The sequence below is a fragment of the Parambassis ranga genome, chromosome 24, assembly GCF_900634625.1.
Source record: "Parambassis ranga chromosome 24, fParRan2.1, whole genome shotgun sequence".
Lineage (NCBI taxonomy): Eukaryota > Metazoa > Chordata > Actinopteri > Ambassidae > Parambassis > Parambassis ranga.
This window is the reverse complement of record NC_041043.1, coordinates 11,690,875-11,715,524: the sequence shown is the minus strand read 5'-3', so window position 1 is coordinate 11,715,524 and position 24,650 is coordinate 11,690,875. Positions and strand designations below refer to the sequence as shown.

Below are 24,650 nucleotides of genomic sequence, written 5' to 3'. Positions count from 1 at the left end.
CAAAATTAACCCCAAACTAAGACTTAACCCTTAAACTGCCATTTGAAGGGAGTTTACAAACTGATGTTTACTCCAAATAGAATTGTGCAAATACACACACACACACAAAACTAAAGGGAGGACTGGTCACATGTGGTCTTAAACTCAAACTGGTCCCCAAATAAAGTCTGCTGTACCCACTCCCTGCATCTCTGGGGGCATTTCAGCACTGGACAGCTCCCATCAAATCCAAACAGGCTGAGCTGAGCTGAGCTGAGCAGGCAGCATGATCCAATCAATCTCACACTGGATGTGTCCCTGCATGGCAGCTCCGTGGGCACAGTCTAATCACAGTTGTTGAGCCTGGAGCTTGTACATGCAATCGGGAGGGGGAAAAATGCTGCTTTTTAGTAAAAGCTTAACTCCTCGACTGCTATTGAAACATGTATTTTCTATCATCGTAATAACATTATAGCCTACACCCTACATAAACCTGGAGCTGGATGTTTGGAAACTTAAAACAAGACACTAGATGGCAACCAAGTTGAGCTGGAAAGGCTGTGTGTAAATGTGTGTGTGTGTGTGTGTGTGTGTGTGAGAGAGAGAGAGAGAGGGAGCGTGTGAAAAGAAAAAGGGAGAGAGACTTGGAGAGGTGGGGGGGATGAATTACGTCGGCGTGGGACAGTGGAGGGACGGTCTGCTCATGGTACTCAGCTTGCAGCTGGAGGCGAGCTGCAGAGAGGGGAAACAACTGAACAGCAGGGAATGAGATTAATGCACAGGTAAAAATTGTTCATCACAGTTGGACGCATGAGTTACAAATTAAATTGTTTGAACTTGCAGATTAGATTATTGTTACCAGGTGGGAATAGATCTGCAGTGGAGGGAAAGCAAGAAAAGATGTGCTGCGTCTGTGGCGCCACCGGTGCGCTATCTGGGGACAGAGTGAGCGACGGCGACGCGCTGACACCCCGCTTTTAGATGGCTCCAACATTTGGGGTGCAAAACAGGTGTCAGGGAAGTGTCGTCACGAACCCCGGAAGCCGGAGGAGGTGGGAACATCAGAGGGAAAGATGGCAGCGAAATCCGATGGTCGCGGGGTCGTCACCGGTTTCGCCCAGCTGCACAACCTGGACGAGGTGGTGGGGACGGGAGAGGACGACACTCGGAACGGCAGCTCATTCCACATCTGCCACTGCTGCAACACCTCGTCGTGCTACTGGGGCTGCCGGAGCGCCTGCCTGCATTACCTCCGGGGGAAGGGAAAGGGGAAGGGGAGAGATGCAGCGCGACCACCGCAGGAGGAGCGCCTCTGGCTGGACTGCCTGTGGATCATCCTGGCACTGCTGGTGTTCTTCTGGGACGTGGGGACCGATTTGTGGCTGGCCATCGATTATTACCACAAACAGGACTTCCTGTGGTCGGGCCTGACCCTTTTCTTCGTGTTGGTGCCCTCGGTTCTGGTCCAGATCCTGAGCTTCAGGTGGTTTGTCCAGGATTACACTGGGGGCGGACTGGGCTCCGTGGAGGGGCTGAGTAGTCGTAGAGCTACAGTCAGTTTGCAAAGAGACAGATGCTGCCGCCTCTCTGTCTGGGTCTGGCAGACCATCATACACATCTTTCAGATGGGACAAGTGTGGAGGTAAGTCAAACTTTGAGTTTAGCCTTTTTTAAAAGAATCTGTTAAAAGTCCCCAATGCGCAGCGTTTCCAGCTCCTCTCACTCTCACTATCCCTTCCAACAGCCTGCTAACCTCTTCTTGACTGTCACCTGGTATAACCCGATCTTGTGTACATGACTGGGGTAAAAAATCAGCACCGTGGTGATGCCATTACGCTCCCCTTCCCAGTCTCCACATGCATTTCACTTTATGCACATTTAGCCACATCTTACGCGTTTAGGCAACATATCACCTCCTCTCATCCAAATGTGTCCAAATCTGCACGCAAAATTGCACCTCTGTGATTGTTTAATCACAGTGCGCCATTGCGCTTGTGTGGGAAGGGAAGAGAGCTGTTTGTTCAGAGGGACAGGTAATAGTCCAAGGCATATATATATATATATATGTGTGTGTGTATATGTGTCTGCGTATGTCTGAGTGTGTGTGTCAGGCGCGCCGTTCACATCACCACAGTGCTCACTCGCCTCGATTCACCCGCTCTCCCCTCCCCGCATCAGATACTCCATCCAGAGGCCAGACGAGCATCTGTTTTCACGGCTCACAAAAATACATCTTCCCCCCACAGACATGATGTCATCGATTCCTCTGCGACGCTCGAAATCTTTAATGCCCAAATCCGTGTTTTTTTTTTGTCTGGACATACATACAAATTGATGCGTCGGTAATACTCAAGGTGTATAGGTCTATACGCGCGTAATTCTGTGACATGTAGCGGCTACAGTATGTGACACTGATGCGCGCAGCTCATCTACTCTGTTTAGGCTGTTCAGTCGCAGCTTCTGAGCAGCGAGTTGTTTTTGGTGCAGACAGACGCAGTGGCTGGCATTTAATGGGAAAAAGTAACGCATGACAGCTGCTCCGATAGGTCTGCCAGCGTGGAGAAAAAAAATGTAAAGCAGCACACTGTGAGACAGCCAGATGAGGAGAAAGAGGAGGGGGGTTAAATGATTTCATCCTGACTTTTAAGGGTTTGAGGTCGACATCCAGATTGTTTTGTGCATCCGACTCAAAAATTGATCACTGATCTATTATTTGCATTTGACGGCAGCCCTCTCTGCTCCTCATCAGACAAATGGATTTTCTAAGCCCGTGTTGTAGTGAAATGCATGAGAACATTTGTGCTACGGGCTAAATTACTCACATGCTGAGGCCAGGAGTAAAATCCGAGCTGAAACTCACTGACCTTTTTTGAAACCCTTTGTTTCTCCTATATCCTCTTACAGTCTAAAAATGAGCCCAATTCTATGTGCTTCAAAAAGTGCATCCATTTTTTTACACTGGAGTTAAATTTAGAGCTTGCTGGTGGATCCCTCCAGTCAAGATGGGCTTTCCCAGTATGAGAAAATCCACTGTCCATTCCCCATCACACTCATTCTGAGCTGCACCTGCAGTTGTATTGGCTCAAGTTTATTGATTATTTTGCTCATATCTATAGTTGGAAGAAGACACGAAGAGCACCGTGATCTGTCTCCACATTCTAAGACAGTGGTTTTTGTTGGTGGTTATAGTGGTAAAGCAAATCCCTGCCTGATCCCATCTCAAGATGCCTGACCTGAGTCACATGACATTAAATTAACATGACATCTCACACAATTCTTGTATTTTAAGGTCATCATATTATGCATAGAATGGTGCAGATGCATGTGACAAGGACGTGACAACATGAAAGTTGTTAGGATTATGTAGGATTTTTTTGTCAAGTTTCTAGCAATGTATTTTACAAACCTTAATGTCAAAGCTGCAGCTTTGCTCCATGTGACCGCCTGCTCATGCACTCTCTGCTACATGTGCTGCCGTCAGTGCTGAGTAAACTACTGGAGTCGGAGCTCACTCTGCACTTTTAAAGCAACGGATGTAAAAAAAAAAAAAACAAAAACACCTAAAGCAAATGAAACCCAAAGGAAACCACAACCCGAGTTGCTTATAAGGATCTTGAGGAAACATAATGTGTTGGTGTTTATGTTGTGACAGCACAGAGCCTGAGGTGAGAGATCATTGTCTGGCCTCTTTTTCCCTTTGGACATGATCCGGCTGGCCGCTGGTGTGGAGTTGAGGGTCAAAAGCTGCTCTTGTCAGCTTAGTGAGAGTTCACAGCCTAAGACCTACAGGGCTAACAGCTGATATGGAGATTATTAGAGACCCTGTGAGGCCACACTGCCAACAGGTGACATATGTTGTTGTTTATTAGTGTTTATTTTTAAATAAGGATTTATTTCCTGTTTTTATGTTGTGGGAAAAGGAGTTCAAAACAAGATTAAATTTGCCAACTGATCATGAAAAATTTCTATTTTCAACACTTCTCCGTTCAATTAGCTGATTTTCTTTCCTTCTGAGCACCTGAGGGCCGAGCTGATGACAGAATCGCGAGCTTGTTTTGCAGTTATCTCCTTGTTAATTGTTGACAGAACGGGGAGGATTCCTCTCCCATCTGCAATCCCTCTATGTCACTGGCTTTCCACGGCTCTTTCATGTCCATCCTCCCTATGAATCACCAGCACTGCTGATTGGTGTCTCCTTAAGCTTTTAGAGATTCTGCTCACATACGCTCTGGCCCACAGCAGATCACACATACACAGAGGTCTCCTGGCGGCAGGATGGACAGCTTAATCAGTGTAAGCCCAAATTAGCGTCTGACTGAGTATAAGAACTGCATCCATCTCCTCCCCCGCAAGCATTCCACGTCCAAAGTTTTGGGAGCTCTTTGTTGTTGGGAATTCCCAGTAGAACTGGGTGCTGTGCTCCTTTCCTTTTAATGTCTAATAGCTGGGTTGTATAACAGGCCCATTTCTGTAGGGTCCTTCCACAGTGGCCATTAAATAATGAGGACATCTCTCTAATCCTTGTAAACCAAACTACAGTCAGTAATGTAATTTAGTGTACTTGACATCTGGGAAAACATCTATGGCACTCCAAAGTGTGTGCATTCAAAAGGAGTGGGTGTGTTTTTTGGGCACACCTGATGCTTTTTGTAACATTTAAGATGAACGCACCCACTTTGGCAAAGGTTGAGTTGCATGATCGGTCATGTGTTTCGTATAAGTCATTTTACTCATTTAAACAGAGCAGGCTAAGCCATCCATATCCTCTCAACCTTTCTACATAATCTATTTTGGAAGGCTAGAGAAAGTTGTACATGTTATAATGCAGACAGCATTAGACAGCATAGGTCTTCCTGTGGTGTTACCATATTGTGCTGCTTTCTCTATGGGAGCTATCCAGTGCTGAAATCCTGACTTAAAATTCCACTGCACTTCCTTAGTATTTTTAACAGCCCTGTGTCAGAGTATACTCACTCAGTATTACAGGGTGTGTACTCAGAAGAGTGTGTATTGATTTTTTACTGTCTCCTAGGCAAATACAACACTGTGTTGCACGGCATCATAACCGCAGTGAGGGACGATATCCAGAAGATTCATGTCATGTTTTGATATGCTGAATGATATTAGGTTTAATGTTGTTTTCAGTGCACATTCGGGCACCTATTGGGTAGTAAAGAGTTGGATATGGGATTTACATGACACTTTTACACTTGCTTCTGTGACATTGTTAAAAAACACCAAATATTATTATACATGAGACTGGCATACTAAAAATGCTCTGTGGTTCTGTTGGTCTACATAAGCCGGTAAACCTTCGAGGAATATTGACTGGCGTATTTTTAAAAATTCTTCTTATTGATTCAGGGGGGAGGGGGGGGGGGGATTCCTCTATCCGCAGCTGTACAAAATCTTTTTAACACAAATCTGGTCGGTTGGATTGCGCTTTAATCCGGAGCGGGCCTACCACCAAGCAACAGGAAGAAATCGCCTCATGCTTGACATCTGCCTCTGTCTCCCAGCCTGGTAAATATTAATACAGACTCTGAAGGAGTCTGCAAAAGCCTCTCTTTGGCTGGCTGGGCTGCTTGTAGTTGCCAAAAAAAAGGTTTGTAGATGCAGTGAAGCGAGACAGTGAGATGATACAATGCAACCAGCTGCCTTGTCGAGAAAAAAAAATCAGCTGAGAGGGGGGGTGAAAGAAAGGAAAAGATGTAGGACTTGGATAAATTGGTGATGATCCATATAATTATGTATTGAAAGCTTAAAATGGCGAAGTATGGGAACATCATGTTCTTTCCACAGTGGAATATTTTTGGAATGAAAGGGAAGGATATACAGCTGGGCTGCTTGTTCTGTTTGCTTGGGAATCTCCATGAAAATAACAACAGTTTCCTATTGTTGAGACACATAATAATAATAATACGCCGCATTGATGTTTTCATACTTTATTTTAAAGAGATAACACGTACATTCAAATACAAGCAGAGCCACTAATGCATTTTTTTGTTCTTTAGAAAAACAAAAACAAAAAAAAAGATGAAAAGAGCACACAGAAAGTAAATACTTATTTCTTATTAAGGCCCACATCTAACTGTGTTATTTACAGACAGCGCATTAAACTTCCATTGGTGCTGCGGAACATATCAGTGTAACGCTGCTCATTTTCCCATTAGCCATGATAACAGGGAAGAAACCTTTAAAGCCAGCTCTCCAAGAAAACCCCCAATTACACGACAGAGGAGCTGATCAAAATGCAAGAAAAAGCCGGCTTTCTTGGGAGCGTTTCGCAGCTGGGGGTGAAGAGACTGAAAGCCGTAAATGGCTGAGAAATCTGTGCTTCAGTTATTCGAGTAGCAGAAAGAGGATTCAGGAAAAAAAAAGGGTGGATTCAATTGCTGTTTGAGTTCAGGCTGGGTTATTGAATTGCTAGAAAGCATGTAGCGTGCAGTATTTGAATCCACATGTTGCCGCTCTTGATTAACAGATGATTAAACCTGTGTGTAAATGGGACTATGATTTAACCTCCTCAGGCCTGCCTCGTGAGCAACGTATTGTTTAAAGGTGTCACATCTACATCACCGGTCAGCAGACAGAAAAGGCATATCAACCACACGGGGACAGAGAGAGACAGACATTTGTATGCGGCTCACACACACACACACACACAATAAGAGTACGTGAAAACACACAAAACTACACCTCAGGGGAGTGGAGAGTAACTCTTCTTTTATATACCTCTTTATATGCCGTCTCACATCACGGCCTCTCTCACAGCCACACAGAAACACACACCTTGGCAGAAGCACACATTTCCATGTCCTGTTTCTTCAGGCACTTAGATCAGTGTGAGGCAGTGAAGCCAGTGGACAGTGGACTCCTCCCACATCGCTCTCTGTCTCTCCTTTTTCATGTCCTGCACTTTTACTCTTACACTAACAGAGAAGCAATTCCCCTAATGTTTGACTGGGGAACTGCAGTTAAAGCAACAGTGGCAATGTAAAACTCCCCTTTAACAGTACATCATGTTGGGCCTCAAATGTTGGGTAGCATAGCTAAGATGATGGCTAAGAGCTAACAGCTTGGAGTGTTGGTCCTGTAGCACACTATGGCTCAGACTGATTACAGGCTTTGTTAACCCTAACCCTAATCCTGGCCTCAACCCTAACACTAATCCTAAACCTAACCCTAACCAAGGGTTAACTAGGGCCAAAAGCCTCAACTGAGACATCTACGGAATGGTCTCGGGAAGTGGAATTAAGTTCTCCTGTCTTAATGTAACCCTAGCCCTAGCCTGAAGCAGGAAGGTTGGAAGTTGATCATAAAGGTGGAGGCGGTGTCTGTCTGAACATGTGAGTGTATTTCTCCAGCCGCATCTCTATGTGTTCAGGGGTGGAGGAAATTTTCCTGATGGCAGATGACCGAGCAACAGGAGTGGTTTCCCTTAAAATTTCCCTTTAAAATGTTAAAACCAAGTGAATGACACACTGTCCCACACCCAGTCTTATGCTCAAAGGGTTATCTATATTAACCCCATCTGCCTCCATCAATGCAGCTTTAAGGTTGGCAGTTTAATGGGATGATAGGTAGAGCAGGGCCCTACTAACCACATGAGTTAATCCTACATACATTGTACTGCCCAAAAGGTGGATATGTAATAATCTGTTACCACAAAGGTATTCCTAACTCCTGATTAAAGGACCTACTGACAGCTGTTTAGGAAAATGAAGATGTGTATTGTTGTATAAGTATTGTTGTTTCAGCCCTATCGTTTATATTGGATTCGACACACCGGATTGAGTGTTTCTCAGTTTGCTTTTCTGTATGTTAACATGTTTATACACTCCTATTCTGCTACTCGCTACAGTTGTAACTCGCTGTACTTGGCTCATAATGATTTAGGATTTATTGACTTTGAAGTCTGCTGTTTGCTCAGCGTGGTGTGTGCCTAGTTCTGTTTGGCAATTATACTGGCTCAGTTCAATTCTCAGTCCTTCCTATGCGACTGTCTGTTGTTTCCATTCCCCTCTAAAAAAAATCCAAGTCAGCCCTGTCATCACTTCTCCTCTGAGTGTTTTTACATGTAGTGTGATGTATATATTTCCACACTACTCTGCTGCTTACCCGGCTCCAGAGCATCTCCTGTGTGAGTCAAAATACTCACAAACGAAGGCCATTTTTCATCTGTGGTCCCGTGGCTAACACTTGCATTTCTAATATATGTTTATGGCTCCTTTTTTTCTGCTGAAATAGGTGAGGCCAACACTCCCAGATGCCCTATTTCAGATCATCATGTGTCCTCCCTGTATCCTCTCTCTCTACCCATTAGCGCTCTTCATAAGCTTAAGCCACCACATTACCATCTGTCTTCCCTGCAACGTTAACATATGTTTTTATTTTTATCCCTAGCTATCGCTTACACCTTTTAATGTTCTCGGGCTCCCTGTGAAAAGCCTGTTATCTCCCCCCTTCATCCATCCTGGAAGGAGACACTGTGCTCTGTGTGTTTCTCTATCTTATCCTCTCTGTTGTAGTTAGAAGGGATGAGGCTCTCTACTACGTGTGCTCAAAAGCTGTGTCCCTTACCACTAGTTAAAGTCATCATGCTACCTCCCTCCCCTCCATCTTTCTCTTTATGTCTGTGCCTCTCTCCCTGCGTTGCCTTCACATAAAGCTGCACTTGACCTCCATTTCTGTCAAGGAAACTGGAGCATCTGGCTCCTGCCCCATTACAACTCAACATTTCCCTCCCTGCCTCCCTTATCTTGCCATACCACCCATCTTATACTCCCTGCAGAGCCCATTTCCAGATCTCCCACATTCCCTTCTTCATTCCTGCTCTCTGTTTCTGACAAAACATCTCATTTCTGCAGACAAACTGTTACACCTCTGTTCCTGAAGCCAACCTGTGGCTTAATGGCTCTCCTCTCATACTACATGCCATTCCTTTGGATTCTTTATGCTGAGCTCAAAAGACTGTGCACAATAGGGTGAATCAATACAGATGCAGCAGAAATGAAGGGTTACAACCTTGATTATAACATTTCAAGAGGTGCGTTAAGTAAGATTTCGAGTAACTCGTGGTCTGTGAAAGGATTTCTCTGCTATCGCAGATCCTGCTGAGTATAAACACCCTCACCGCGCAGTGTGTAGCAGCTTTCAGCAACTCAAACTAATGTTAATTATGTGAGAATCTGCATTTAGCCCAAGTACGACACAATGTACGCTGTTCAGTGTGAAGGAACAGGTGAAGAAATAGATAGTGATATTTTTTAGGTGAAGATTACATTAGAAATTGATGATTGATAAATGGTGGACTTATGTTTGTGGATAGACAAAAACAAAACAATCAGCAGACCACAACAGGACACAAGATACATGGAGGCTTAGAACACACAATAATGCACCAGTGTGATCAAACTGGTTTAAAGACTAAAAACACAGATAGTACCACATCAGTGTCCATTAAAGGTAGGGTAGGAGATTTCATTCTGATGCATGTACCTCTCTGGTGCGCGCAGAACAAAAAGAGAATGACAACTAGCCAATACTCCACGCAGGGTCCACCTGGAGGATTGGCTGATGTTTTTAGCGTTTCATAGCTTCCACAGATGATTCATCTTCTTCGTTTTAATGCAAAACTGCCAAACTAATTGGTTGCTATCAGATTGTAAAGAGAAGTTACACTAATTTAACAAAAAGTGCATCAGAATGAAATCTTGATCTTGAGAATCTTCATCAACATTTGTTATTTTTTGGAAAATGGACACCAACGTGGTGCTATGGATCGGTCTTATATACTCTTTTTGTTTGTCTTTATACCAGCTTGTAACTAGTTTGTTACATTTTGTGTGCCACCACAACATTTCTCCTTGATCTTTGACCCTCTTGCACAAATTCAATGTCAGATTTGGATTGTTAGATAGCTGATAAAACTGTTATTGCTACACATTTGTCACCTCAGAAGCTGCACAAACTGCAACTAGTATCCCTCAGACCAATTACATTCAGGATTTATTATAAGGAGTTTTACTGTTTTTATTGTTATTGTAACTTGCCCAATAAAGTGTCCACATAAACAGCATAGTATTATCTAAACAGAGAATGCTGTTACATTTTCAAAGATTTCCCTGCTCTTTGATGCCGTCTGTGGTTTTATTCATATCTGGTCTGTGCCTGTGGAAGCTGCATCTGCAGTGTTCAGTGAAGACCACCATTGTTTGAGTCTAATCATGGCCGACGCTCCAGGCGTCAGTTTGATAAACAGACAATCTCTGCTTATAAATAATTGAACAGCCCCGTTAGTTCTCTTGCTCTCGCAGTGTCACACACTCGTGGGGTATTCGCAGTCATCGCTTCTCATTCTCATATTTGCGTGGTGATACCCTGCTTAGCGAGCTGTTACACTCACCGAGAAACTGGGAATACTAAGATAGGCTGCGTGCGGAGTTAAAAGAGCACACTCCTTTCAGAAAATCCTCGCAGTTCTGCAGAGTGTGCACACTGTCTCGGCTTACTACAGGGAGTCACCCTGCTAAAAAGGGACAAAAACATGCAAACTCAGTATTTATGCTAAGCTAATCTAACCCACCTTTATAGATATAACACATACGACAGTGACTCTAAAGAGAGCAGCACTAATAATGCAAAGCCAAATGTTGGATTATGTTACTGTGCGCCGTATATGTAAATCCACACGCACCCTGGCGCCCTGTAGTCATTTGGGTCTTTCACATGTGACACTTCCTGAAAGAAAAATCACATGTGGCCCACATAATGTTCGGGGTCTGCTCATATTTAGAACAGCCCACATTCAGGCCTCCTGCTCAGTATAGTCCATCACTGCCCTTCCCGTGTCCTTCTTTTTTCCTTCCCTATGATTGTGTTCGGATAGCTTTTTTCCTTCGTTCAGGTGAGTGTGGCGTTTCCTACGAGCTAAATTGGTTCTTGTTTGGGGAGGATCTGAGAGGTCATCAGCTCAGGAGACCAACAGTGATCAGATAGATGTCATACATCACCACCACTTCAGGCCTGACAGGGAATGAGTTCACTGAGGTGAGCTTCACATGTTGAGACTCAGAAGTGTTTTCTTTGTTTACTGGTTATTGTTTTTCATCCCTCCTCCTGTTCCTCTGGCTATTTCTGCTTCTATTTATGTTTGCTCTTCACTTCCTTTTATTTCCCTCTTTGCCTCCATCACTCTTTTTCTTCTCTTATCTTTTGTTTTGTTTCTGCAGTGTCCTCTCTCTCTCTCTCACACACACTGTCTGTTTGTCCTCATAGTGGATTATATATTAGCAATAGCCTGTGTACTTTGGGCCTTGCAGGGTATTTAAATACACTGTGGTCTTGCTTCCTATGTACTACTGCACATACAGTAAAAGTATACAATGTGACTTAACTCTTACAGCCACCTGCCTCTTACTCATGCTCTAGATGTGTAAGTGTGTTTGCATGCATGTGAACTTGTGAGTGTGAATACATGCATAGGAGGTGCGAATGTTCCTTTGCCTTATGCTGGGGTGAGTGTTGAGAAGCACTCCGCTCATCTCATATGGTATAGTGTGAAGCATCGGATGCTTTGCTCTGCAGAAAGATGCAGATCCTCCCTAGTTGAAGTGGAAAATCAAACCTACTACCATTTTCAATATGTAAGAAGAGGTATGCAAAAGATACTATTAGGTTACAATGTCACCATCTTGGCTGTTCTATAGAAGCTTTATATACATAAATATATGATATAATAGTGTATACGCTCATATTTCTAAAGCACCATTATATGATCAGCCAGTATGGGATTGTTCTTCTTTGCACTTCCTCTGCTGTAGTTTGAAGATGAAATGGAGTCAGTGAGATATTTTCAGCCACCGTGTCTGAGTGGATTAGTCCAGTACTCCTTTAAGGGACGTTCAAAAACTGCTGCTGTGACTCTCTTGTGCCTCCATATGGATTACAGGTTTGGAAGAAACAACAAAAATATGCTATGAAGATGTAAGATACAGTTGATTGGCTGCTAGTTTGTGGAGAATTCAGACAGTTTCAATTTTTTTTCTTTCCTGTTTGATGAATAAACATATGGTGTAATTTTCCTCCTTTTGTTCCACCTACACACATCATGTCTGCAATACTGACATGGCAACCTCCGGGGTTGAAAAATGAAGCTGACGTGTTAAAATGTCCAAATAAACATGTCTTAGAAGGTAAAAGGTACAACTGCTCTGAGTTACACATGGGTGGCTATGTGGGCATCACCTCACCTCTGTTAGTCAACATCACAGGAGGGTCCATCTTTATGTACAGTCTGATTGTTTTGTTTTTATATCTGGTGTGTGTCTGTGCCTCTTAGAGTAACCCTGTTGGTTTGTCCATTTGTCTAAGTGTGAGTTTTCTTTCACAAATTGTCTGAGGTTAAAACATACAGATCAATAAGGGCAACTTTAAATATATATAGAAGTGTAACAATCCTGAATAACTATATGGTTAATTTACACATTTCTTAACCTCGCTGAGCAGTCAGACACATTTTCCTAACACTCTTCGCCTCTATAGCTGCCTTTTTTTTTTGTTTTGGTTTCACCCTGAAAATTGATGGCAACCCCGCTTCCTGTGTTTGCCTTCCCTCTCACATTTTGCAATAAATGGATTTATGCTCTGTGGAGTTTTATGTAGAACGCGCCAAGATTAGCGGGATGTTTAATCATGGAGCCTTTTGAAATAAGCTTAACATTTATCCGAGTGCAAGGCGGGGGAAAGAAAAAAAAAATATAGCACGGGAATTCTTTTCATCTGCACTGAGGAGAAAGGTCCCTGAGAATTAAAATAAATAAATAAATAAATAAATAAATCAAGCATTGCCGTCAAATGTTTGAGTGTCTGGTTATTGATTTATTCTGGACTTTTTGATGCAGGTTTTTTTAGTGAAGGACTTTGAGGCTTTTCCCACATCATTTTCATCCCAGAGAGAGAGAGAGAGAGAGAGAGAGAGAGAGAGAGAGGTTTTTAGTTGTTCATTTATTTATTTTTGTCCTCTTTGGCATTTTTCCCTCACTGCCACAAGAGATTGTCGACTGGGCTTTTCTTTTTTTTCTTTCTCTTTTTTGGCATGACTGAGCTCTCCTCTCTCTCACCTCCCCACAGGGCACAAATCTCTGCCCTTTGAAGACAAGACAATGCAACAAAACACGCAGCACCATGCAGCATTGTCACTACATACTTTAAAATATATTGTCACTTTGGCGTTTTAACAGCTGATTTACTCTAATAATTGATTGCTAAAAGTTCAGTTTCTCTCATAACATATGACATGAAGGAAGCTAACACTTTTCAGTGATATGGAAGATTTAATCTTGGTATTTATTCTTAACCAAAGCCCCTCATCTATTACACAGAATGGCAATTTTTCACTTTAATGTCATATAACTGAGCAGGGCCACAAACTTATCAATCACTCCCTAGTCCCATTTATTTGGATATTATGACTTCACCATACCTGCTACATTAATATACCGAGCCAAATGCTACTCATCATCAGTCATTTTAACACTTTAGATGTGTGTGTCTGTGTGTGTGTGTGTGTGTGTACATTCTGGCTCCGCTCTGGATTTGGACTGTTGATGATGATTTGATGTGTCAGGTTTCATTTACACCTGTCCCTGCCAGAGACACTGTGAAATTAATTGAGCCAAAACATGAATTTGCTTAAGGTGTTTCAAAACATCCAAGCGGTCATTAACATGCCAACCATGCTTCTTTTTCTTTTTTTAAATCTGAGAGATGGACAAAGACAGAGAGAGGACGAAGACATCACTCAGTGGAAAATGATTAAGGTTGTAAAATCGAGCTGCTTTTTTAAGGGAGACGTTCCGTATTCACTTTAGTGAGAGTTATTAAATAGATCATCTGGCAGTACAGTAATAATGCAATTAATTATTTGCCACTGAACATCTTTAATTAGGTCTTACAACAGAAAATGTGACACTCAGCTGGGGGAACTTATAATGGAGAAGGAGGCGCTGGCATTGATTTAGGCACTTAATAATTTTTAAGTATCTGTGGGACCATCTGTGCCAGGGCTGACGCCCTCTGGCCTGTCAGTTGTTTTGCCTTTTGCTTCTCTCTCCAGTGTGGTCTTGGCTCCTCCTACTTTGTTGAGGGATTGTTTTCACCTGCTTTAATTGGTTATAAGTGAGGCTCTACTCAAGATGGCTCCCTGTCTTGTCTGTGGCCTGTTGTGTGACCTGGTGCTTCCCTGATGAGTAGGGCTGGTGCCATATAGGCACTCATAGGCTGGTTTTGGTTGCTTGTAAACTAGTGATGGGAAGTCCAGCTCTTTTCAAAGATTTGGCTGTTTTGGCTCGGCTCCCTCTGAAGATCCGTATGCCTGGTCCACACCACTACACTCACTGTCTTCAGAGCATCTGCCCCCCCCTCCTACTTTCATATAATGATATGATCCTAGTGCGTCCACACATGTGATTGGCCATATGGTGTGCCCATCAAAATAAACTGCCTGCATGCATTTTCAGCAGAGCTGAGCAGGAGCAGCCGAAGAGTCGGATTTCTCTGACAAGAGTCGGCTCTTCTGGTTCACTACAAAGAATCGGCTCTTCGAGCGGGCTCGTTCATAAATGACACATCACTATTGTAAAGAGTTTTGCTGTTGTTTTCTGGCCGCCTGGCATTTAAAGCAGTTTACCTGACATATTCTGCTGTAAAGTTGGGCTTTTTAACTATACTAGGATTCTTTTTGACACTTTTGAGCTCTGGAGGTCACCGTTTGTGAGACAGGAAGCGGTGGTGGAGTGAGACAGAGGGACGACTCTTTTGAAGTTGAAGTGAATTTAAAGTAATTGCCTGTAGATGTGAGGAAAAAACATGACAAGGTCAATCAGCTGTATTCTAGCAAAATACTCGTATTATAGTCTAATTTTTAGAACCCATTAATTTGACAGTGGTAGTGAAGATTGCTTCCTTTCCATTACTGTCTACATGCCCTGTAGTCAGAGAGCTGAAATATAGACATGTGTATTGAGAACTGTTAATGAGGTAATGCCCTGCTGCAAACTGTGACCTAGATTTACAGTATCCAGCACTGACCAGTCAGACCAACACTGCTGTACAGTGGCGGTGCTCCGCTTTCATTTGAAACCGCTTCAACCATGCGAAACAAAATGAAGAACAAAAAAAGCCGCTCTAACTCACTCTCTCTCCTTTTTTTCTGCCTAGTGCCCACATCAGAGTATGTCTCAGGAGGACGCAACCCTTTGGTTAGCAACAGATAAACCTTACATTCACAGCCAGAATATCTGGACACCATGGGTTAAAACCATAGACAGAACATCACTATGGTCCAACCGTCGCAGTCCACCTAAACTCCAAATAAAGGCAAAAAAATTTTTGTGATATTTTCCTGGTGAGGATGGTTTAGATTACGCAGGCAAAGAAAATAAAAGGGTTTACTGTCAGCACAGAATGTATGTCCAGTCTAGAACACCACTCTAAAGTCTACTGGGGTATTCCCCAAGGTCATATAATGCTGTTTTATAAGTGCTACGCCCAGGCCGGACACAAGGGATCAATTGATAGAATGCCCACAACCCACAGTGGATTCTCCCAGTCTATAATTTCAGGGACAAAATTCACCTGTCCGGCACCTTTTGGCCTGTTTTAGGACCAAATATTTCTGTTTTTTCAAAAAACTCCAGATATCCTCTCTGTAATCGGGCTGATTGATTTGTTTTGTCTTGGTATATCTAGTTTTTTTTTTGGTGTTTTAGTAGAGGAACTCACATGCACCCAGTTGTGTCCAGTGAGGTGGAAAACGATGTCTGCTCACCGCCATCCACCTGTCTGACCTGCTGACCATGATGCTACAATGTACAGCCTTGTCACAGGATGACCTCAGTGACTCACTGCAGTCTGAGCAATCTGCCTTTGCAGCCCACTGACATAAGTTCTGTCTCACCGAGCCTGTCTGCCATCCTTGTCCCCCCCCAATTGCTTTCTTTCCTTCTATTTAACAACAAAAAAACTACAGTAGTGTGTTTTTTTGTTGTTGTTTTATTTCAAACAATTCTTCTCCTCCTCTCTTTATTTCCTTTTTTCTTTCCCTCCCCTCTGTCTCTCATTCCTCTGTTGCTTTTCCCAGACCCCCCCCCAGTGGGCCTTGGTGGGCAGCAGGCGATGACAGTTGTATTAGCAGTCGATTTCGAGGTCACTTTCGCTCAGCCCCACTGAGACTCAGTAACAGTTTCTGAGCCACAGAAACAAAGAGAGGAGGAGGAACGGCCAGTAGTGAATGGAAAATATTGGAAAACACAAAGACACAGGTGTGTATGTGTAGGTGAGGAGGAGAAAGATAACAAATAAAAGTTATGGTATGAGTGTATCTGAGGTAATACAAGAGGAAATCATTATTTCTAAGTGTACAGAATGTTTTATTTCCTACTGTGCAGAGTAAATAAAAAAACAATCGACGTTAGGCTTGGATGCTTTTCATGACACAATCAGTGAACTCCACCTACATATGTTTATGTTTATTTGCTGTAGTCCCTTCAGCCTGAAAAAGGAGAGTGTGAGACCTATAGCGCCTGTGTATGTGGGTGTAAAAATCCAATGTAGAGAGCCCCGCCATCTCTTGATTGACGTTTAATCACCATAGCAACAAGTAGGCTGCAAGTGACGGCTCCCCCGAGAGCTTTTAGTCGCCAGGTTGCAAGAAATGAGGAGAGTGAGGATTTTTTTTTTCCTTCTTCTCGTCACCGCTGTCTGTATTCTGCAGATTTTTATCTAAGGGGACTGCTACCGAAACCCTCCAAACCCAGATGTCTACCCCCTCCTCCTCCTCCTCCTCCACCACCTCCTCCTCCTTCCGCTGTCTTCTCATCCCCAAACCAGCTGTTGACCCACTATTCAAATGCAGCCGTGAGTCATGATTAAGTGTTAGACGACAATCAGCACAAGCTTGTTGGATTGTTGCAGTCCTGGTTGTCGCTGCGTTTTGGGTGCTAAACGCCATCACTAATTGTTTCCTCTCTCAGTGGGACGTCGGCTTCCAGCAGCATTGTGTTGATTACGAGGTTCTGTGGTAGATTTCAGGTTCAGGATGAACAACACGATGACGATGTGCGACACTCTCTGGCTTCCAGATGGTGTTTGTCTCTGCATTGTCATCTGGTTCTGTAGTGTTGACTCATCCCACTGTCTCTCCCACTGCTTGTCCCACTGCTTGCCCCCCCTCTCCTTCCTGTGTCTTAATGTTGTTGTTTTTTTCTCCCCCTTCTCTCAGGCACTTGTCTCCCTGTAAAGCTTTTCACTAGATGTGGGATCAGTGCGAACTGTTGAGCAAACAGCTATGTGAGCAATCACTGTGACATTTGTGCACGGAATCCTAGAGAGGGGAGGAAAGCAGGTGGTGGGAGGAGGGGAATCCCTCAAAATCTGAACTGTAGTGCGAGGTTTGTTTTCCTGCTCGGCTTTTCTCGCTGTCTGTCTGTCTTGCAAACTTGGTATCATTAAATGTGTCTATTCACAAACTCACAGAATAGTCACATCTAGTTACCATAGCATCCACTTGTAAGCAAAAAAGACTCCTGCTGTGTGGTCCAAGTGCGGGGGCGTTTGGAGCCCTCTGCAGATGGTGTCATTCCAACACGCTACACAGCAGGGGTCCACTCAACTTATGGACGAGTCAGGGCGGGCAGATACTCCAGTTTGTTCTTTTTTGTCTTTTGTACAAGATGTTTTGACTTCGTCTGCTTATTCCGCAGGGTGATGAGAGGCAGAGAGTTTCTCAGTCCGCTGCTTAAGGCAGACAGAGAGTGCAATATAAAAATAACTCCAGCCTGTGATTACAGACAAGTGTTTGGCAACATATTCATGATGTTGGACATAAAAAAATAGGCAGTAGAGCAATGCTTACTAAAATAAAAATGTTATAATAATCCATCTAAAGCATCCCTTAAAAATCCTGTCAGCTATTTGATGTCCAGCCATTAAACAAGATGCATTTAAGAACACCTCTTTTCATGAAAATAAATTAATGAGTGAGAAATCAGAGTGCATGCTGGGTGTGTATGGTGTATTTTTTTGACATTTTAAGTGGAGACCAGAACCTCCTATAAATGGTGCGCCTCCGCTGGATCAGTGCACACAGTATGACGGGCTATATACTAATGAGCTACAGTACATATCCAGCTGTTCAATCTTACTTTAATTGTATTTCCTGAACTGTATCTAGAGCTTAAGGGTGGAGAGCACCATGTGAAGATCCTGTGACATGGGTGTCTTTAAGGTTTCGCTTCCAACCCATGAATCTCTCTTCTCTCGCTTCTTCTTCTTTTTTTTTTTTTTTTTTAGATGTCAGGTATCGTTTTTGGTTACAGGCATCTCCTCGGGGAATTGAGTAAAGCAAAGGCCCGAGGCTGTGCTGTTACCAAGCCAGTTCTCCGATTCTCCCTGGAAATTACAGTTTCCCTCACAGTCGCTCAGTCACGCACAGCTTGGTGGAGACACAGGAAATTGACAAGGGACACATGGGTGTGAGATTAGATGGATGATGCTGGACTGCAGCCTGCTATTACAACACTGAATCACCTATTTTTCTCCTGATGCAGTGCTATACAATATAACACATTCTCTATGTTATGTAGATCTGCTGTGAGACACTGACGCTGCACTTCACGGCCACATTAGTGACGGGCAGTGGTGGAAAGTAACCAAGTATTTGTACTTCGTTACTGTACTTAAGTAATTTTTTATGTATTCATACTTTACTTAGGTAAAAATAATTATTTTATAAGCATACTTTATACTTTTTACTCCATTACATTTTGCAGCTGTTACCTGTACTTTCTACTCCACTACATTTCTACAGTGTTTGTAGTTACTTGTTACATTTGATGAACACAGTGCTGGACTGATGTGAGGTCAGACTCTGCATGGAGGTGGTGTCACGCTGCCAGCTGTGTTTCTATAATGAGCCTCAGTCGTTATGCCGGTGCTCTGGCTCAGTTAGCTCAGCTGGTTCCTCTGCAGGTCCACAATACATGTCAGTGTAAAATGCACTCAAAATAAAGAACATGAGTTGAGGAGACAGTGCTGATGTAGTCATTGCTAATGCTACAACCAGCAGAAACGCTGCAAAATCTGCACCTTGCTGAACCGCTTCAGCAGCCTCCGGGTTAATTTAGGAATGTATTTAATTTCGATTAAAACAATATAACAAACACTCGATAAAGAAAACATTTCCTTGGCTAAACTTCACTTGAGTTGAGCAGCCTTCAAACACATTGGTTGCCAACACAATAGCATCATAATGCTGCCAAAAAGCGAAGGGAAAAAAGCCAATGCATCCTATTATGTTTTTTTTAAAAAGAATCCCCTTTAGATGTCTTCCATTGTTGCGCTATTCAATTTGAATTTACTGCAGGCAGGATCTGCCTTAACCAGATCCTCTTATGTTTGAAGAGCTAATTAATAGTGACTCGGCAGTGGGAGAAAGTCCTTTTTGTTCAATTTTGTTCATACAAGCTGAAAAATGGATGAAAGATACATCCTTTTTTTTGTACTTGTACAATTCGCACAATATAAAAATATTTTGATTTAACATAGCCTTGGCCTAAAGACACAACCCTACACAGCAAAATAAAAAGGACACAATATTCATCTAATCATGCACATACATTGTTGGACCGTTCTGTTTAAAGACTATAAAGATACAACGTGCAGTTGATGTTTATTCCTTCATGGTGTCATTTGCATGCTGTTGCATCACTTTTCCAGCATTAGGAAAACATCAAGGAAAGATAAGCGACAAAGCAGTTTTTCATCTTGCTGTTTCTTCTCTAGTCTCTTTCACTGAGTGGTGACAAAATTGGGTAAAAAAAGGCTGAGAGAGAACAGATGAGAGATGCAGAAGGAAAGAAACACGAGGTAAAAAGAAAAAATGAAGAGAAATTGGATGGGATGACTGAGAGCGGAAAGCAAAGTAATAAGGAAGGTAAAAACACAGTCAGGTTCAGAGTGGGTCACAACCAGAGGAGCCATGAAAGAGACTTTCTAAAGCCTCTTTGCTCCGTGCGTACACGTTTTGATCTCAGTCTCTCTGCCTCATGAATGCCTTCTGCTCTTGCTGTGAATTTTGACTTTTAAATGTTGTGATTACATCTTTTTAGAATTTATACACAGCGTGACTCAGTGGAGATATTCTTGTCATGGTTGTGGTGGAAAATATTTATTGTTCTACCTTCAGCAGCAATAACTTGAAGTAATGGTATCCTGTGTGACTTCATCAGTCTCTCACATTGTTGTGGAAGTCCATTTTCCTTCTTGGGCACCGCTTTCTTAAGGTCCTGGCACAGCATTTCATTTGGGTTGTGGTCTAGACTTTGACTAGAATTATTTTTCGGCCATGCTGATGTATCATTGTCCTGCTACATGACCAACCTTTAACTGTCAGACAGATGGCCCCACATTGGCCTTTAGACTACTGTGGTATGCAGAGGAGTTCATGGTTGACTCAATGACTGCAAAGGTGTCAGGGTCCTGTGGCTGCAAAACAAGCCCACCCCTCCACCGGTCTGCTTGGCAGTGGTGTTATTTCTCTAAGAACTCGTTCACACTGGGGTAATCAATTCGGCTAGGGCGGAATTCGGGCCGTATCTGGATAAATGAACAACGCGAAGCTGGATATTTCTGGATTGATTTTAATCTAGCTGGATTGGCTGACATCTGGCTCAGGTCTGAACGCAAGTGTCTGGGTTGCATACAAAAGCCATATGTAAACAACCGCTGAACTACGACAGCTTTGCCCCGAGTTTATTTTCGACAGGGCTACAAAGGAATAAACTGCTTTTTTAAACTGAGAAAAAAAACGGAATGAGCGACACAGGACAAAAAATAAACGCACAATGCATGTGTGACGCATGCGCACACACGGTCATACCACGGCCTGAACGGACTCTGTATATTACGAGGCGCCACCTCGTTGGTGGAGGACAACAAACAAGCCAGGTTAAGCTGGATCGAGCGCAGACACTCGTATGTGATAGCTAGATTTGAAAATAGGTCTGAACTTATCCAGCTTAAAGGCTATCTGGATTCAATCCTACTCTAGCTGGAATGATTTTCTCCAGTGTTAACGGGGCCTAACAGAGTTGCTTACATCTTGCCCTCTAGGCATTGTGTTAACATACATGTGTGAATGCTGTATGTTGGTAATGCTAAGCTAAAAATAATTCCTGATCAATAAGTTACTTTGCTTTGTTCAGCTTTGGGTATTGTTGAAAGTTGAATTTTAGACTGTTTCTCCTCTGAGGGCAGACTACATGACACATTGAAATTATTATATCAATGCAATAGTTCAGTCCAGGGCTAGCTTAGCTGTTTAGCATGTTGATGCTCAGCAACCAGTAAGTTTTAAATAGAAACAGAAACCTTTTTTTCCAGTTCAAGACAGTTCTCAGTCCAGCTTGTCCTTCAGATTTGTGTGATGGTGCTGTACACACAGTGGTGCACATGGTGGTCTCTGGTCCGATTTTGGGTCAGCGCACAGCCTCACAAGGTGAGCAGCTGCCATTGAAGCTGCCACTAATGACTTATTGACTGGGTGCCACTGAGCATGCTTTATCCAGGGTGCTTCAAAGGTAAAGCTGGCAGGGTTGTGATGTGTTGTTCGATGGGACAGGACTGTTTGAAGTCAACCCTCGCCTTGTCTTGTGTCTCCGACACAGACAGAGGAAGCGTGGCAGGAAAAGGTGCTGAAGCTGTACAGAAACATTGGAGCTGACTCTTCTGTGGTATATGCTGAATGTTTTGAGCTGCAGTGTGCACACGCACCTTTGTTTGTGTATTTACTGAATAGTGTGTCTCTTTGCAGTGCATGTGTGTGTGTGTGTGTGTGTGATGGCACATGTATTATACTGCTGCATATATCCCGGCCCTGCTTTAGGAAGGCAAGCCGACCGTAACATATTGAGCCTTTCTGAAAAGATTTCTCCCTCTTGTGTGCTGCCTTTGATGAAACTGTGTCACAGACTGGAGATGCAGCTGTTTGATCTGGTCTGATGTGAACTGGGGAGGTGACGTGAGTGCAAACAGACACAAGTTTGCACACACACACCAGCTAATTATCCACTCCCAGATGTTTAGTTTTGCGATGCGTAGCGACGCTGTTGCTGAGGGAATCCTGATAAAGGGGCATCGAGTGATAAAGGTCACCAGAATGATGAGCGTATTTATTAACTGGAAAAAAAAAAAGAGAAAACATTTGAGTGAAGTGAGGTGACTGCTGATGATCAGGTTGCTTCTCCACAGTGGTAAATATTCTTAATTTTAAATTACATTAACAGTTGACACACTATGCTTGAGGTTTTCCTAAGATCAATAGTTGTTACCCTGTATGGCTGCCTGGACAAACACATGTACCACCATACTGTGGCTCTTCTGGTTCAGCTGTCCACTTAAGATACAGATCGACACTCCCCTGTCAGAGACAAGCACCTTAGCCCACAGTGAGGGATACGACAGAGACGTCAGCGCGTCCTCGCTCAGTCTCCCTCCTCATTCTGTTTCTCTGGCTCTGCTGCTGTCTGTCTGTCTGTCTGTCGCTCTGTCTCTTTCAGCTTTCTCATGCTTCCAGGGTGCTGATATTGACAGCTTGTTTCTACCCCCCCCCCCCCGCAAAGTGCTGAGTTTTCGAGAGACTGTCGCTTCCCATTTGCTATTTAATATTTCAGTGAGAGGTGTTTCTGGTTGTTGTTGCTGTAGGGTCTGCTACAGGGATTGGGCTTTGGTGACGGGGGGAAAAGAAAATAATGTGAGCTGTGGGATGTAGAGGCTGATATGAAAAAGTTTGAATGAAAAAAAATTATATTTTGATGATTGTTAGAGTACTTCGGTCTCTTTATTTTAAACTAAATGTGACGTACAATGTGCAAAAATGTCCCTTACACCGCTGCTAGCATTTGTTGAGGGATTTACTATTTTAAATTAGAGCTTACCCCTCCTTGGACCGCCACCTTATTGTGGTGGAGGGGTTTGAGTGCCCAGATGATCCTAGGAGCTATGTTGTCGGGGGCTTAATGCCCCTAGCAAGGGTCTCCCAAGGTCCAAACAGGTCCTGGGCGACGAGTTAGACTAAGAGCGGTCCCAAAACCCCTTATGATGTGCAGATTACCAAGGTCAGTGGTGTCGCCAGAGATGGTGCAGCCAGAGCCCCACCCTGGAGCCAGGCCTGGGGTTTGGGGCTCGAATGTGAGCGCCTGGTGGCTGGGCCGAAGGAGCCACGTGGGGCCGACCTCTGGTGGGGTCATAACCTGCAGGAGGAACCGTAATGGGCCAGTGCATGGAGGATCGGGTGGCAGTCGACGGCTCTGGGGACAGCATGACTTGACAACAAACTTCAAAACGCACAAACATGTTGAGAGGTTCTAACTTGAATCAGAATCAGAATTACTTTATTTATCCCCAAGGGGAAATTCTTTTTTTGTTACAGACAATAGAAATCAAAGATAAATTGAAGTATGAAATATAAATATATAATAAATATCTAAATACCTAGATAGCATTTAAATCCCTGAGTTGTATCTAAAGAACATATTTACTACTGTAATACATAGTAAACAGCATGACATGAATGTACCAGTATGAATGTACAGTGTCTGAGTTACAGTTCAGAGTTCAGTAGTTTGATTGAGAAAGGCAGGAATGACTTCCTGTGTCTCTCGGTGGTGCATCGTGGGAGTCGGAGTCTGTTGCTAAACGAGCTCCTGTAGCTGGTCAGCACAGTGTGGAGCAGGTGAGAGGGACAGTCCAGACAACATCCTCCTCTGACACACCTCTGTCAGAGAGTCCAGGTCCTCTCCTACAACATGACCAGCCTTCAATGTAACATTGTGTCAGAGAAATTCCCTTTTTTTTATATAGTGGGTTCCTTGCATGTCAGTGTAAATGAGACGTGCACTTTTATATTGTACATTCCCCTCTCTTGAAGGGCACTTACAGCCTTTAGGCCCCGCATGCTCTGTGAGCCGTTTAGCTAACAGACATTTTTCAGTGTCCAAATGAGTGAAGCTCATAGAAGGTTTCACATCAGCTCCGCTTTGATCATTTTCATGTGCAGATCAATTCTGCTAAATAATTTAAAGCTATCACAATGTCGATATAGCAAGACGGGAGAAAAAAAAATCCTGTTTCGGCCTCTGATTTTTCAAAGGCCGCGTGCCGCTTCGAACAGCAGCCTGTGTGATTTAGATTTCCCTCCTTGATGTTAAAGCGCGAGTCGTTTTTTTTTTTTTTTGTGTGTGTGCCTTCCCTCCCTGAGAGTGCCGGAGTAATAGCAGCTGCTCAGTCCTGATTAGAGCCATCGTCCTTCCAGAGCCAAGCCCACACATCTCTGTCCTACTTTCTCTTTCTCTCCTCCTCCTCCTGATCTTCCTCTCTCTCCCCAGCTCCTAAAGTCATGCTCCAACCGCTGTTTCAGACTCAGAATCACACTCCATACCATGTTTTTTCTCTCTGTTGACGTCCCCATCCCTTCTTTTTTTTTTTTTTTTTTTTTTTTTTTTTTTTTTTTACCCTTGTCAGTTGTCCACCCACCCATAACTTCTTTTCCTGTGAGTTGGATCTGCAGAGTTTCCAGCTTGCAAATAGAAAACACACATATTTGTTCTTGT

At 43.4% G+C, this 24,650-nt stretch overlaps 1 protein-coding gene across 1 annotated transcript in view; it reads left to right on the top strand.

The window, feature by feature from the left end:
• The first annotated feature begins 1,052 nt into the window (after window positions 1-1,052).
• Window positions 1,053-24,650, top strand: part of xkr6b (XK, Kell blood group complex subunit-related family, member 6b) — a 39,571-nt gene continuing 15,973 nt past the window's right edge. The window contains exon 1 of the mRNA XM_028397604.1: window positions 1,053-1,621. Coding sequence (XP_028253405.1) covers window positions 1,053-1,621 — 569 coding nt within the window. The remainder of the gene's footprint in view (window positions 1,622-24,650) is intronic.